Here is a 17,190-nt window from a genome sequence, read left to right on the forward strand (position 1 = left end):
CTTCATCAGATGACACTCATAGGACTTCATGTTACACTATATATGTATGTTTTGTTCAATAAAGTTCATATTTATATTAAAAAAATCTCAGTTTACATTGGCGCATTACGTTCAGTAGTTCCAAAACATCCGGTGATTTTGCAGAGAGCCACATCAATTTACAGAAATACTCTTAATAAACATTAATAAAAGATACAACTATTATGCACGGAATTATAGATACACTTCTCCTTACTGCAAACGCTGTGTCAGATTTAAAAAAAACTTTACGGAAAAAGCACACCATGCTAAAATCTGAGTACTGCGCTCAGAGACCAAAACAACCCAAACAGATATCCGCCATGTTGTGTGGTCAACAGATGTCAGAAATAGCATTATAAATATTCACTTACCTTTGATGATCTTCATCAGAATGCACTCCCAGGAATCCCAGTTCCACAATAAATGTTTGTTTTGTTCGATAATGTCCATCATTTACAGTGCCTTGCGAAAGTATTCGGACCCCTTGAACTTTGCGACCTTTTGCCACATTTCAGGCTTCAAACATAAAGATATAAAACTGATTTTTTTTGTGAAGAATCAACAACAAGTGGGACACAATCATGAAGTGGAACGACATTTATTGGATATTTCAAACTTTTTTAACAAATCAAAAACTGAAAAATTGGGCGTGCAAAATTATTCAGCCTCCTTAAGTTAATACTTTGTAGCGCCACCTTTTGCTGCAATTACAGCTGTAAGTCGCTTGGGGTATGTCTCTATCAGTTTTTCACATCGAGAGACTGACATTTTTTCCCATTCCTCCTTGCAAAACAGCTCGAGCTCAGTGATGTTGGATGGAGAACATTTGTGAACAGCAGTTTTCAGTTCTTTCCACAGATTCTCGATTGGATTCAGGTCTGGACTTTGACTTGGCCATTCTAACACCTGGATATGTTTATTTTTGAACCATTCCATTGTAGATTTTGCTTTATGTTTTGGATCATTGTCTTGTTGGAAGACAAATCTCCGTCCCAGTCTCAGGTCTTTTGCAGACTCCATCAGGTTTTCTTCCAGAATGGTCCTGTATTTGGCTCCATCCATCTTCCCATCAATTTTAACCATCTTCCCTGTCCCTGCTGAAGAAAAGCAGGCCCAAACCATGATGCTGCCACCACCATGTTTGACAGTGGGTATGGTGTGTTCAGCTGTGTTGCTTTTACGCCAAACATAACGTTTTGCATTGTTGCCAAAAAGTTCAATTTTGGTTTCATCTGACCAGAGCACCTTCTTCCACATGTTTGGTGTGTCTCCCAGGTGGCTTGTGGCAAACTTTAACTGACACTTTTTATGGATATCTTTAAGAAATGGCTTTCTTCTTGCCACTCTTCCATAAAGGCCAGATTTGTGCAATATACAACTGATTGTTGTCCTATGGACAGAGTCTCCCACCTCAGCTGTAGATCTCTGCAGTTCATCCAGAGTGATCATGGGCCTCTTGGCTGCATCTCTGATCAGTCTTCTCCTTGTATGAGCTGAGAGGGACGGCCAGGTCTTGGTAGATTTGCAGTGGTCTGATACTCCTTCCATTTCAATATTATCGCTGGCACAGTGCTCCTTGGGATGTTTAAAGCTTGGGAAATCTTTTTGTATCCAAATCCGGCTTTAAACTTCTTCACAACAGTATCTCGGACCTGCCTGGTGTGTTCCTTGTTCTTCATGATGCTCTCTGCGCTTTTAACGGACCTCTGAGACTATCACAGTGCAGGTGCATTTATACGGAGACTTGATTACACACAGGTGGATTGTATTTATCATCATTAGTCATTTAGGTCAACATTGGATCATTCAGAGATCCTCACTGAACTTCTGGAGAGAGTTTGCTGCACTAAAAGTAAAGGGGCTGAATAATTTTGCACGCCCAATTTTTCAGTTTTTGTTTTGTTAAAGTTTGAAATATCCAATAAATGTCGTTCCACTTCATGATTGTGTCCCACTTGTTGTTGATTCTTCACAAAAAAAATCAGTTTTATATCTTTATGTTTGAAGCCTGAAATGTGGCAAAAGGTCGCAAAGTTCAAGGGGGCCGAATACTTTCGCAAGGCACTGTATGTCCAAATACCTCCTTTTTGTTCGCGCGTCCAGCCCAGTAATCCAAATTCATGATGCGCGATCACTAGGAGCAGACGAAAAGACGAAAAGTCAAAAAGTTAAGTTACAGTCCGTAGAAACATGTCAAACGATATATAGAATCAATCTTTAGGATGTTTTTAACATAAATTTTCAATAATGTTCCAACCGGAGAATTCCTTTGTCTTCAGAAATGCTATGGAACTCAAGCTAACTCTCACGTGAACACGCGTCACCAGCTCGTGGCTCTCTGGCAGACCTCTGACTCATTCCCCTCTCATTCGCCCCCACTTCACAGTAGAAGCATCAAACAAGGTTCTAAAGACTGTTGACATCTAGTGGAAGCCTTAGGAAGTGTAATTTGACCCCATAGACACTGTCTATTTGATCGGCCAAGAGTTGAAAAACTACAAACCTCTGATTTCCCACTTCCTGGTTGCATTTTTTTCTCAGGTTTTTGCCTGCCATATGAGTTTTGTTATACTCAGACATCATTCAAACAGTTTTAGAAACTTCAGAGTGTTTTCTATCAAAATCTACTAATAATATGCATATATTAGCAACTGGGTCTGAGTAGCAGACAGTTTACTCTGGGCACCTTATTCATCCAAGCTACTCAATACTGCCCCCAGCCCAAAGAAGTTAATAAGAAATTTGTAGAGTGATTGAAAAACGAGTTTTAATGACTCCAACCTAAGTGAATGTAAACTTCCGACTTCAACTGTAACAATGTTACATTATGTTGCATAATGCATATTAACTCAACAGAGGATATGTAATCCCCTGTATAGAGTAATGATACACTGAACAAAAATAGAAACGCAACATGTAAAGTGTTGGTCCCATGTTTCATAAGTTGAAATAAAGATCCATATGTGTTCCATATGCACAAAAAGCTTATTTCTCTCAAATTTTGTGCGCACATTTGTTTATATCCCTTTTAGTGAGCATTTTTCCTTTGCCAAGATAATCCATCCACCTGACAGATGTGTCATATCAAGAAGCTAAATAAACAGCATGGTCATTACACAGGTGCACCTTGTGCTGGGGACAATAAACAACAACACAATGCCACGGAAGTTTTGAGGAAGTGTGCAATTGGCATGCTGACTGCAGGAATGTACATCAGAGCTGTTGCCAGAGCATTTAATGTTATTTTCTCTACCATAATTTGGATAGAGAATTTGGCAGTACGTCTAACCGGCCTCACAACCGCAGACCACATGTAACCACGCCAGCACAGGACCTCCACATCCAGCTTCTTCACCTGCGGGATCGTCTGAGACCAGCCACCCGGACAGCTGATGAGTGGGTTTGCACAACCGAAGAATTTCTACACAAACTGTCAGAAACTGTCTCAGGGAACTTATCTGCGTGCTCGTCGTCCTTACCAAGGTCTTGACCTGACTGCAGTTTGGAGTCGTAACCGACTTCAGTGGGCAAATGGCCACTGGCACACTGGAGAAGAGTGCTCTTCGCGGATGAATTCAACTGTACCGGCATGATGGCAGACAGCGAAATATGGCGTTGTGTGGGCTAGGAGTTTGCTGATGTCACTTTGTGAACAGAGTGCTCCATGGTGGAGGTGGGGTTATGTTAATGGCAGGCATAAGCTATGGATAGCAAACACAATTGCATTTTATTGATGGCAATTTGAGAGTACAGAGATACCGTGACGAGACCCATTGTCGTGCCATTCATCCGCCGCCATCACCTCATGTTTCGGCATGATAATGCACGGCCCCATGTCGCAAAGATCTGTACACAATTCCTGAATACTGAAAATGTCCCAGTTCTTCCATGGCCCGCATACTCACCAGACATATGTCGCCCATTGAGCATGTTTGGGGTGCTCAGGATCGACGTGTACGACAGCGTGTTCCAGTTCCCGACAATATCCAGCAACTTCGCACAGCCATTGAAGAGGAGTGGGATAACATTCCACAGGCCACAATCAACAGCCTGATCAACTCTATGCCAAGGATATGTGTTGCACTGCATGAGGCAGATGGTCACATCAGTTACTGACTGGTTTTCTGATCCACACCCCTACCTTTGTTTTTGAAGGTATCTGTGACCAACAGATGCATATCTGTATTCCCAGTCAAGTGAATTCCATAGATTAGGGCCTATTGAATTTATTTCAATTGACTGATTTCCTTATATGAACTTTAACTTCATAAAATTGTTGAAATTGTTGCCTGCTGCGTTTTACATTTTGGCTCAGTGTACATATCTGCCAAATGTGATCATTTTTCTATCATGCAAATGAAGCCAGCCGGCACATACAGGCTCTTCATTGTCTGTAGTGAGATTTGAGGATGGGTTTGGAACCAGTCACACTCCCTGAGTTCACACGGGAAAGAGATTCTTTCCACACGATGCCCTCCCAGTTTGCCGAATGTGTGACTGACTGACTTCACCAAGGGCCTGAGTAGGCCCTTCATCAAGGGTCCTGTTTCACTGGCCTGAAACAGTGTGTGTCTGTGCATGCACGTGTATGTGTGAGTGAGGGTCTGCTGGAACGCTCTCCCACATCCGTCCTCGGCCATCCATCTGTACAGTTAATCACTTTGCCTGTTTATAACACACCCCCTTCAGTGAGCAAATGTTTCCCCTGCTCTCGCTCCAGTTGGTACATGACAGCCTGACTGTTCTGTTTCTCTGGCTCTTGGCTTCCATCACCTGCGCGCTGTGTTAAGAAGCAGTGCGGCTTTGTTGGGTTGTGTTTCGGATGACGCATAAGCCCATCATCTCTCCCGAGCCCGTACGGGAGTTGTCGCGACGAGACAAGATAGTAATTACTAACAATTGGATTCCGCGAAATTGGGGAGAAAAGGGGGTCAAATAAAAAATACAAAAACTAGTGCACTGTATAAGCAATAGGGTGCCATTTGGGACGGATATGTGATTTCTGGGAGTGAGCACCTCATATGGTTTAAAGTTCTAAGAACAAACCAAAACTATCGTAAGTTTTATTAGTCATATGTACGGGATATGGATGGTATACATCGTCCAACAAAATGCTTACTTGCAGGTTCCTTCTCGACAATGTAACAGCAATAAGAAATAATAAAAGATTAGAATACGAACATAAAGTAAATGGCAGTAGAATAGAATAAACATTTTAGCATAAGTATAATACAGGAAGGCACAATTTATAGTCCAATATTTACATGCGTACTGGGGAAGGGGGGATGGGGGAAAGTGTATAAATTGAGCAGTAAAATACTGTGTGTGTGCGTGTGTGTGTGTGCATGAGTGCTAAGGTGCGTAGAATCTGAGCAGAGCCCTTTGATGTGGTTAATGCATTGACGTGCATACACCACCCACATTGACGTGCATACACCACCCACCCATTGGTTTTATGTTTTCCATACCCTATTCCTGAGATGATGCTGCAGTATTCTAGAGATTTAACTTCCATTCAGGGAAAATTCCCAAACTGTAATTTGTCTGTCTCATCTGTCAGAGCTCACAGGTACAGGTATCAGGGGCCGTATGCATCAAGCATTTCAGCGTAGGACTTCTGATCTAGAATCAGTTTTCTCTTTTAGATCATATTGAATACAATTTTATGGACACAGGGGACCTGATCCTAGATCAGTACTCCTACTCTGAGAGGCGTTGTGAATATGAGTACAGCGCAATGGAGCATTAAGAGGTCTTCAGACAGGGTCCCCAGGACTAGCCCTCCCCCGTCTAGTCTTCTCTGTTTGTGTTCGGGAAGGCCAGCCCTGGGTCGTGTTTACCAAGTGCCAAACGGAAGAAAACAAACTAAAACGAGGACTGCTCTTCCTTGGACTTGTCCAATAAGAAACCTTCATTTTCATTTTCCGTTGCAAAGCGTTAAAAAAAGAAACAAATGTTGCGTGCCCTAATGAACACATCAGAGGGAAACTCCCCCCTGTAAAATGGAAGTTGGTTACAGCGATGTTTATCTCCGCTTATCCTCTGCCGAGTCCCCAACAACAGGATGTTCTATTTTCAGGGGAAATAGATGTTATTAACAAGGAGGCACTCCATCTTAACTCCTCCTCCACATTTACTGGATTGGTTGAACAGTGCCGAAGAGAACCTCCCCCCGACAGTTATTTTTTGTCAAAACCAGTATGTAGGGGATGGAGTTTCAGGCGTGTCTTTTACGCCTGCTACGTTAGGTTAATCTACTCTAGACAGCACGCCCCTTCAAACCTCCTCTGCTTCTGCATTTCCCCTGCTTGTTTTCATTCATGTAATTTCAGCTCAGTGTTTTTCCTGCAGCTGATTTAAAGTTAAAGGGGAAAAGTAGCAAAGGTCCTCATTTGAGTTTGTACAACTATGTATTATAATCATTCTCATCATTAGTCTTGCAATAAATTCAAGGTACGTTTTTTAAAAATATATCATCTTAATAATGTTCCACAAGTTCTGAATAGGGAAACTAAATATTGAACTCAAATTGTCTTGGTAGATTGAAAGCTCTCTGTATTTCTAGCCAATTGTCTTTTTTTAATAGAATTTCCCTACAAGGCCTATCAAAACCTACGCAGAATAGAATTGCATTTCACGCTAGAATTTCAATGTCTTTCAATTTAACATTAAACAAGCCACACAGAAAAGCATATGGCCTCAGTGCACTTTCTTAAATTTCTTATCAAGCAGATGCTGATTTCCTTTTTTGCCAATACATTTTTTGGACAGAAATAAACATCTGATTATGATGAATTATGGCCAGATGACAGCTGTGAAGTATTCATCCTTCCTTGGCCAGGAGCTACAATAGGGAACCAGTGAAATGGGATGCTATAGAATGAGGGCACCGGTTGCCTTCTCTACCCCTCCTTTGATTTGGAACGGTTGCATCAAGTCCATCAAGTAAAGTCCAGAGAGTCATCCAAAATTCCACCCTATTCTACCCTATACCCTATGAGCTGGTCCTATGGGCCCTGGTCAAAAACGTAGTGCACTATATAGAGAATAGGTTGCCATTTTGGGATGCAAACAACTTTTCAAGAGACTCTAGGCTTTACTTGATGGACTTTACCCCTCTGAGGTTTATCCTTATAAAAAAAGAAGGACGCATCTCTCTGGACCAGTAAAAAAAGATTAAGTGTTGTTTTCTCCCCCCGGCAATGTGCTTGAGCGAGAGAGAGAGAGAGAAAGGCGCCCTGAGAGCGAGACGGAGAGTGAGGGCGAGAGAGTGAGTGAGGGGGAGACGGAGAGTGAGTGAGGGGGAGACGGAGAGTGAGTGAGTGAGGGGGAGACGGAGAGTGAGTGAGTGACGGAGAGTGAGTGAGTGAGGGCGAGGCGGAGAGTGAGTGAGTGAGGGCGAGGCGGAGAGTGAGTGAGGGCGAGGCGGAGAGTGAGTGAGGGCGAGCGGAGAGTGAGTGAGTGCGGAGAGTGAGTGCGAGCGAGGCGGAGAGTGAGTGAGGGCGAGGCGGAGAGTGAGTGAGACGGAGAGTGAGTGAGTGAGGGCGAGGCGGAGAGAGTGAGTGAGGGCGAGGCGGAGAGTGAGTGAGTGAGGGCGAGGCGGAGAGTGAGTGAGGGCGAGGCGGAGAGTGAGTGAGTGAGTGCGAGGCGGAGAGTGAGTGAGTGAGTGCGAGGCGGAGAGTGAGTGAGTGAGGGCGGAGAGTGAGTGAGTGAGTGAGGGCGGAGAGTGAGTGAGTGAGGGCGAGGCGGAGAGTGAGTGAGGGCGAGGCGGAGAGTGAGTGAGGGCGAGGCGGAGAGTGAGTGAGGGCGAGACTGAGAGTGCGTGAGGGCGAGACTGAGAGTGAGAGACGGAGAGTGAGTGAGGGCAAGACTGAGAGTGAGTGACGGAGAGTGAGGGCGAGACGGAGAGTGAGGGCGAGACGGAGAGTGAGTGAGGCGGAGAGTGAGTGAGGGCGAGGCGGAGAGTGAGTGAGGGCGAGGCGGAGAGTGAGTGAGGGCGAGGCGGAGAGTGAGTGAGGGCGAGGCGGAGAGTGAGTGAGAGTGAGTGAGGGCGTGCGAGGCGGAGAGTGAGTGAGGGCGTGCGAGGCGGAGAGTGAGTGAGGGCGTGCGAGGCGGAGAGTGAGTGAGTGAGTGAGGGCGAGGCGGAGAGTGAGTGAGTGAGGGCGAGGCGGAGAGTGAGTGAGTGAGGGCGGAGAGTGAGTGAGGGCGAGGCGGAGAGTGAGTGAGTGAGGGCGAGGCGGAGAGTGAGTGAGTGAGGGCGAGGCAGAGAGTGAGTGAGGGCGAGGCAGAGAGTGAGTGAGGGCGAGGCGGAGAGTGAGTGAGTGAGTGAGTGCGAGGCGGAGAGTGAGTGAGTGAGTGCGAGGCGGAGAGTGAGTGAGTGAGTGAGGGCGGAGAGTGAGTGAGTGAGTGAGTGAGGGCGGAGAGTGAGTGAGTGAGGGCGAGGCGGAGAGTGAGTGAGGGCGAGGCGGAGAGTGAGTGAGGGCGAGGCGGAGAGTGAGTGAGGGCGAGACTGAGAGTGCGTGAGGGCGAGACTGAGAGTGAGAGACGGCAAGACTGAGAGTGAGTGACGGAGAGTGAGGGCGAGTGAGTGAGGGCGAGACGGAGAGTGAGTGAGGCGGAGAGTGAGTGAGGGCGAGGCGGAGAGTGAGTGAGTGAGGGCGAGGCGGAGAGTGAGTGAGGGCGAGGCGGAGAGTGAGTGAGGGCGAGGCGGAGAGTGAGTGAGGGCGAGGCGGAGAGTGAGTGAGAGTGAGTGAGGGCGTGCGAGGCGGAGAGTGAGTGAGGGCGTGCGAGGCGGAGAGTGAGTGAGTGAGTGAGTGAGTGAGGGCGAGGCGGAGAGTGAGTGAGTGAGGGCGAGGCGGAGAGTGAGTGAGTGAGGGCGGAGAGTGAGTGAGGGCGAGGCGGAGAGTGAGTGAGTGAGGGCGAGGCGGAGAGTGAGTGAGTGAGGGCGAGGCGGAGAGTGAGTGAGGGCGAGGCGGAGAGTGAGTGAGGGTGAGTGAGGGCGAGGCGGAGAGTGAGTGAGGGTGAGTGAGGGCGAGGCGGAGAGTGAGTGAGGGCGAGGTGGAGAGTGAGTGACGGAGAGACTGAGAGTGAGTGACGGAGAGACGGAGAGTGAGTGAGGGCGAGACGGAGACGGAGAGTGAGTGAGGGGGAGACGGAGAGTGAGTGAGGCGGAGAGTGAGTGAGGGCGAGGCGGAGAGTGAGTGAGGCGGAGAGTGAGTGAGGGCGAGGCGGAGAGTGAGTGAGGGCGAGGCGGAGAGTGAGTGAGGGCGAGGCGGAGAGTGAGTGAGGGCGAGGCGGAGAGTGAGTGAGGGCGTGCGAGGCGGAGAGTGAGTGAGGGCGTGCGAGGCGGAGAGTGAGTGAGAGTGAGTGAGGGCGTGCGAGGCGGAGAGTGAGTGAGGGCGTGCGAGGCGGAGAGTGAGTGAGGGCGTGCGAGGCGGAGAGTGAGTGAGGGCGAGGCGGAGAGTGAGTGAGTGAGTGAGTGAGGCGAGGCGGAGAGTGAGTGAGTGAGGGCGGAGAGTGAGTGAGGGCGAGGCGGAGAGTGAGTGAGTGAGGGCGAGGCGGAGAGTGAGTGAGTGAGTGAGTGAGTGAGTGAGTGAGTGAGGGCGAGGCGGAGAGTGAGTGAGTGAGGGCGAGGCGGAGAGTGAGTGAGGGCGAGGCGGAGAGTGAGTGAGGGTGAGTGAGGGCGAGGCGGAGAGTGAGTGAGGGTGAGTGAGGGCGAGGCGGAGAGTGAGTGAGGGCGAGGCGGAGAGTGAGTGACGGAGAGACGGAGAGTGAGTGACGGAGAGACGGAGAGTGAGTGAGGGCGAGACGGAGACGGAGAGTGAGTGAGGGGGAGACGGAGAGTGATTGAGGGGGAGACGGAGAGTGATTGAGGGGGAGACGGAGAGTGAGTGAGGGGGAGACGGAGAGTGAGTGAGGGCAAGACGGAGAGTGTGTGAGGGCGAGACGGAGAGTGAGGGGGAGACGGAGAGTGAGAGAATAAAAGACGGAGTGAAAGATGTAGTGATAGAGATACAGAGAGAGAGAAGACAGCTGCCAAAAAATGTGAGTGCTGCTCTCTAATTAAGAACAACAGGTTCAGACTTTTCCTTTGTGGCAGTGCTGCTCTGGGCTGGGCCTGCTTGGATGTTTGCATTTACTCCTCACAGGGATACAAAGTGCTGAGTCAGGGGGTCTCGCTCTCTGTCTCTGTCTCGCGCTTTCTTTTTCTTTCTCTCTCGCTCTCTCTCTCCGTCTCTCTCTCGATACACATAAACCCTGGTGATGTCTTAACTGAGCCTTGTGCGTTCCGTTCCCTCTCCAACCCTCCCGGGCAACGCTAATGAATGGACAACAAGCTGGCCTCCTGAGAGCGTGCGTGTGGTGGGGCCGTGTGTGTCTGTACGATAACCCTATGGTAGTTAGGGTTGTTCATTAAGCAGGTTTTTGTTGTCCAATTTTATTTCTGTCCCTTATTCAAGGTGTGGAGGCAACCAGTGGGGAGTGACAGCTCATAATCAGAAGAATGTGCTAAAGATTCATTTCCAGCCCACAAAGTCTTTCAAGTTCCAGTGAAATGCCTTTCTTGCGATAATCAATAACAATGTGATACTAAAAATAACAAGGTAGAAGAAAAATACACAAGATATAGAAATAAGAAGAGCACGGTAAAGGAAGTTAACATAGTATATACGGGGGGGTCAGTTCCAGTATCATGTTTACAATGTGCAGGAATACTGGATCGATATACTACATTACCAAAATCATGTGGACATCTGCTCGTCGAACATCTCATTCCAAAATCATGGGCATTAATGAACACATTTCTACCAGAGTTGGTCCCCCCCTTTGCTGCTATGCATTATTTATGTTCATAGAATTGGCAGTCACTTTTCAAACAAAGTTTTAATTGTGCTATGTTCTCCAGTAACAACACTTGGTTGCTCTCTCTCCCTGCTGCCGGCATTTTTGTTTTTGTGACCAACTTTTTTTACATTTGAGTTTTGATTTGAGCGTTCTGTTCAAGTTTCTGGCAATGGTTTTATCGAAGGACGGAAATACAGTATATTTCTTCCCAGATGTTTAAAATAGGAAATGATTGAGATTCCATAAGTAGAGGTGGAGTCCTCCATCGGGGTCTTAAGGTAGTAGGGCTGATTTGGTTACGTATAACATGAGATGAAGCTGAATTTATCTATGATCATCTCTTTTAACTATGGCTGGGGGATTGGCATGTAGTATTTTAATCATATTAATGAATTGGAGCCAATTTCCATAGGTTCCAAGCACAGGAGGCTGCTGAGGGGAGGACGGCTCATAATAATGGCTGGAACGGAGTACGGCATCAAACACATGGAAACTGTGTTCGATGCCATTCCATTAATGCCGTCCCAGCCATTACTGTGAGCCCGTCCTCCCCAATTAAGGTGTCACTTGACCGCCTGTGGATAATACAACCCAAGGAGCCGTTTCTGGTGAAACGTCTAAGATATGTAAATAGTCGATGGAGGATATCCGGTGATAAACACTTTTTTTAACAAACCCGCTTTGTAGGTTCTGCACAATTTGGTCAAGATATCTCATTTAGCTTTTTTTGGGACAGATAATGCAATTGAGATAAATGAAAACTTCCATCAGACATGGTTAAAACAAGCGTCAGGGCATCAATTCTTAAAATGAGGTCATATGAATGAATACATACTGTGCTAACGGAATACATAACCAAATGAAACAAATCTTTTCCAACATTGTTATAGGCTACATATGTTAATCGATAGGATTATATATATATATATTATCTGTTATTTAAGAACTCTTAATGGTAATGGTAATGGTAATTTTAAATACCCCTTTTTCTCCCCAATTTCGTGGTATCCAATTGTTTAGTAGCTACTATCTTGTCTCATCGCTACAACTCCCATACGGGCTCGGGAGAGACGAAGGTCGAAAGCCATGCGTCTTCCGAAACACAACCCAATCAAGCCGCACTGCTTCTTAACACAGCGCGCATCCAACCCGGAAGCCAGCCGCACCAATGTGTCGGAGGAAACACTGTGCACCTGGCAACCTTGGTTAGCGTGCACTGCGCCCGGCCCGCCACAGGAGTCGCTGGTGCGCGATGAGTCAAGGATATCCCTACCGGCATAGCCCTCCCTAACGACACTGGGCCAATTGTGCGTCGCCCCACGGACCTCCCGGTCGCGGCCGGTTGCGACAGAGCCTGGGCTCGAACCCAGAGTCTCTGGTGGCACAGCTGGCGCTGCAGTACAGCGCCCTTAACCACTGCGCCACCCAGGAGGCAATCGATAGGATTATTACACCGAGATGTTAACAAACGTACATTTATAGCATGATCATAAAAATATGGTGTGCTATAAGTCATCACTTGTTCATTCATTAATTAATAACCTTATGATTTCCTATTTTACCATTAAGAGTTCTTAAATAACCTAAGTTCATTATTTATTCAGGCAGCCTCAGGCTGCAAATGGAGTAGGCTCAATCATTTGTATAATTTGAAATTATAAATCAAAAAGCCTTAAAATATGATTTTAATACATTTACAAACATTTTTTTTTTAAAAACGTTTTTTTGCTTTGTCATTATGGGGTATTGTGTGTAGATTGATGAGAGGGGGAAAAAAAATAATTTTAATCCGTTTTAGAATAAGGCTGTAAAAAGTCAAGGGGTCTGAATACTTTCCCGAATGCACCGTATATAGTAAACTACCTAGCTGCTTCAGTGGATGTTGAACACATTTCTACCAGCAAATTAAGACATTTCTACTGGCATATGTGTTAAATTATAGCCGTGGCATAAAAGGGATAATTAACTTGGGGCTCTGCGTTCTCTGGAAAATAATGTAACTCTGTGGAAGGTTAGTTCCACGACGCACTAGCAGAGTGGAACACACCTTCTAAGTCGTTCGTTATTCTCCATAAAATGTATATCGCCTCGTTTGATTATCCCTTACGTAACACACAGCCTACCGATTGCAAGGTGCAGCCTGTGTCCAAAACATTGGAGTCTGGTCCAGTCATTCAGCGCGACATGTTTCAACTTCTCCCTTCATTTTGTTATACAGTGTTGGGATGGCGACTTAGGGGTGATACATGTGCGAGATGGAGTCTTTGTATCTCCTATCCAGCTTCTTTTGACTTTGCTGCCTTTGTCGACTGTGTAAATAGAAACCATTTATTTGGCTAGGTGACGGCCCTCTGTGATTTTATATGTGTCTGCCGGATGTTTTTTCGTAGGGCGTTACACTAGAAGTCCCATCAGCAATCAATGCCTGTTTTAACGTAGGTGGCTGCGGGACTTTGCTGATGCCGGGTGCATCATTTACCATATAATCGTCGTAAAGTAGGGGGCGGTTGTTCTACAAATGATTGAATACGTTTGTCGCGACAACAAGAGGCACTTTCTGCACAACACTTGCATGTGGTTGACATTGGTTTGCCTGTAGCCAGAATACTCCCATCCCACTGAAAATGCGCCCTTTGGCACCAAAACGGCATTCTCGTTAGCACAAGCAGCACTCGTGTTTCCACTGCGCACTGAGGTAAAGCAGCAGCATTTGTAGACCTCATACTGCACTATCTTTGGTAAAGCCCTTTCTCTCCTCACCAGCATCTAACTGTGCACTAGAAGCTGGGACACTTGTGGTTGGCCAGCATGTGAATGTCATGCAGAGAGTGAGAGATCGTAACCAACTTCAGTGGGCAGATGCTCACCTTCGATGCCGCAGGCACGCTGGATGAATCCTGGTTTCAACTGTACCGGGCAGATGGCAGACGTATGGTGTTGTGCGGGCGAGTTTGCTGATGTCAACGTTGTGAACAGAGTGCCCCATGGGGGCGGTGGGGTTATGGTATGGGCAGGCATAAGTTACAGACAGCAAACACAATTGCATTTCATCTAATGGCAATTTGAATGCACAGAGATACCGTGACGAGATCCTGAGGTCCGTTGTCGTGCCATTCATCTGCCTCATGTTTCGACATGATAATGCACGGCCCCATGTCACAAGGATCTGTACACAATTCCTGGAAACAGAAAATGTCTGTTCTTCCATGGTCTCAACAGACATGTCACCCTTTGAGCATGTTTGGGATGCTCAGGATCGATGTGTACGACAGCGTGTTTCGTTTCCCACCAATATCCAGTAACTTCGCACAACCGTTTGAAGAGGAGTGGGACAACATTCCACAGGCCACAATCAACAGCCCAATCAACTCTATGCGAACGAGATGCACGAGGCAAATGGTGGTCACACCAGATACTCACTGGTTTTCTGATCTACATCTCCTTTTAATTTTTTAAATATTTTTTTTAAGGTGTCTGTGACCAAGTCTGTATTCCCAGTCATGTAAAATCCATAGGTTAGGGCCTAATTATTTTTTCAATTGACTGATTTCCTTATATGAACTGTAAATCAGTGAAATCGTTGAAATTGGTGCATGTTGCATTTTATGTTCAGTGTGTATATATGGGGATAGTTTAGTGGCATAAATATGCGATCAAATGCATGTTCCCAAAAAGTATTTCTTATCTCTCTCAGATATAGGACAGACACTTCTGAACAAACTTCCTTTTGATTTTTGGGGTGGACTAACTGTGGTTCCATTTAGTGAATCTGTTATTCAATGCGTTTGTATGGGTTAATGGCAGTAAAGCCAAATTCCAATGTTTTTTTTATACTTCAAGGAGTCTTAAAATTCAAAATAAAATAGCAGAATTATCCTTGGTATGACCTTCTTAAAACAATTCCATATAGCTTAGTAGAACCCCCCCCCCCCCATTTGTTTTTATTTTTATAAAACTTTGGTGGCATCCCATAGAATCCGGGGGTCATCAAATTATTTGAAAATAAGTCTGTTAATTCATAGTTATTTTGCAAAAGAAAGCCACGCATTTCAATGCATGCCAACGGAACCGGAGCAGAGTTTCTGCTGCGTTTCTGACCGTATCCAGTCAGCTTAAGTGCGAGACGTTTTCCAATTGCTTTTAATGACTTCCACGAAATTACCCAAATTACATTATGTATGGATTGCCTGCCTGCTACGAAGTGCCGAGTCGAGCCCGGGTGCGTGTCTTGTTTTGGCCGGCTGATTGAAGTTGACTGGCCTGGCATCTTGGCATAGTCCAGCTGGGCCCACAAACCTTTTCTGCAGACTGTCACGCCCACTTACACTGAGTGATGACAGAGGCCTCCCTTCTCCCTCTCCTTCTCCCCAGCACTATTATTATTAGGAAAAATGATTTGTACAATTATTCTTGTTTTTAGCATGCAGTGCACATCCCATTCCCGCTCCTCTTGAGGAAAGCCCTTTGCTGCGGTGAAAGATTGAACTGCCTGTTGTCCTAACACATCCCATCCCCGCTCCTCTTGAGGAAAGCCCTGTGCTGCGTTGAAAGATTGAACTGCCTGTTGTCCTAACACATCCCATCCCCGCTCCTCTTGAGGAAAGCCCTGTGCTGCGTTGAAAGATTGAACTGCCTTAGGTCCTAACACATCCCTTTCCCACCTGGGCCATAGAGACTGACGGCAGCTCCCTCTCTCTCACCCACTTTTCCTCCTCCTCTGTCTGCTCGGAAGGAGGCCAGCCTCCATTATCACCACGCCGCGTGGCGGGCCATGAATTTATCTCCCAACACGTCGTCTCTCCACACGATTTACTGGCGCTCTGCAATAGCTCTAAAATAGCAGTGAGCTCCCTCGAGCAGCGTATATTAAATCGCTTCCACAAACGGCTTCAAGCAACAACTTAACAGGCCCGGTGGAGAAGGAACAGGATGCTAGCCTAAAACCCTCCCCTCTACTTTCCAGAAGTGGAGAATGTTGTGAAAGTCTGGAAGAGGGATACACTTCAGAGGGGCCAAGTCCATCAAGCAAAGCCCAGAGAGTCGGGACGAAATGTTGTTTGTGTCCCAAATAGCACCCTATCCCCTATATAGTGCACTACTTTTGACCAGGGCCCATAGGACCAGCATACAGGGCACTGGTCAAAAGTGCACTATGCCATGTGGGCTTTGGGACCCAGCATAGTGGGGGTGGTCACGGATGTCCCCATTTTTAAAATGTGGACTATCCAAATCTTACATTGTCTTTGCCGTTGCCCATTTCTGACCTAATCATAGAACGTTAAGTCATGACTTCACATTAACTTAACAAGTGACATTTTCTTCTCTTTTATTCTGGAGATCCGCCTTACATAATTGTATTGTTTTATGATGGGACAGATGTAGATACAGATAAGGAGAGCTAACAAAACAAATAGCCTAATCATTAAGGCCTAATCATTAGGGCCTATTGTCATGCTATTCACTTGTTTTCTGTACAGCATATGCATGAATCGATCAACTAATGTAGAGATAAATAGTTGTTGCCCTATGCAGATCTCATAGCGATAAAGTGCTGGCAATTGAATTGCTCTTTTAATGAACTAACTTTACCCACCTATAATCATTGTTGTGTTCCCCATTAACTGTACAATGACAGCTTGTGTTTGTAGCTTGTTTTCCTTTTTCTGTATATAAGTGAATGAATGTGAACTAACTAGCTTCAGTACAATAATCACTGTGATTCCAGTTGAGCCGTATAATGACAGTTGTATCGTGCGGTTTATTTCCCCTGCAGCCCACACGCCAGACAACAGCTTCCTGGGCTTTGTGGTGGAGCAGCACCTGAACGCCAGCGACATCCGCCACATTGACGAAGTCAAGCGGCAGAACCAGTCGCTGGTCTACGGCAAGGTGGACAACTTCTGGAAGGTACGACGCTTTAGCCCGTGCATCCCGTGTGGCTGACATGGCCAAGGTTCTGCGTTGAACTCCTGCAGGGAACAGTGTTCAAATGAAACGTTGACTCTTGGGGGTGCCTAATGTGTCTTGGTGTTGTCTGACGTTGAAATCTGATCACCCTCATACTTAGACTGTATGTATGCACTCACTGTATTGTAAGCTGCTTTGGGGGAAAAGTGTTTGCTACATAGCATTTATTCTAATGTTATTTACATTGTGTACAAACTCTGCTCAGCTCTTAGTTATTTGGGAGCCGTGGTAACGTTTTGTCGTGGACAAAAATAGACTCTTGTCTAGATCGGCATTGAGGGTGAAGTTGAATGTGGTAGAGTAGTGACAGTTGTATTGTGACAATACCATGTCATCAACTGGTGACTCTTCTTGTTT

General features: G+C 46.3%; 1 protein-coding gene across 1 annotated transcript in view; it reads left to right on the top strand.

Moving 5' to 3' along the window:
• Positions 1 to 17,190, top strand: part of LOC110527561 (alpha-1,6-mannosylglycoprotein 6-beta-N-acetylglucosaminyltransferase A) — a 117,138-nt gene that overhangs the window by 74,038 nt on the left and 25,910 nt on the right. The window contains exon 11 of the mRNA XM_021608927.3: positions 16,640 to 16,773. Coding sequence (XP_021464602.1) covers positions 16,640 to 16,773 — 134 coding nt within the window. The remainder of the gene's footprint in view (positions 1 to 16,639; positions 16,774 to 17,190) is intronic.

Source organism: Oncorhynchus mykiss, chromosome 7, assembly GCF_057628025.1.
Source record: "Oncorhynchus mykiss isolate SJ-2025 chromosome 7, ASM5762802v1, whole genome shotgun sequence".
Classification (NCBI taxonomy): domain Eukaryota; kingdom Metazoa; phylum Chordata; class Actinopteri; order Salmoniformes; family Salmonidae; genus Oncorhynchus; species Oncorhynchus mykiss.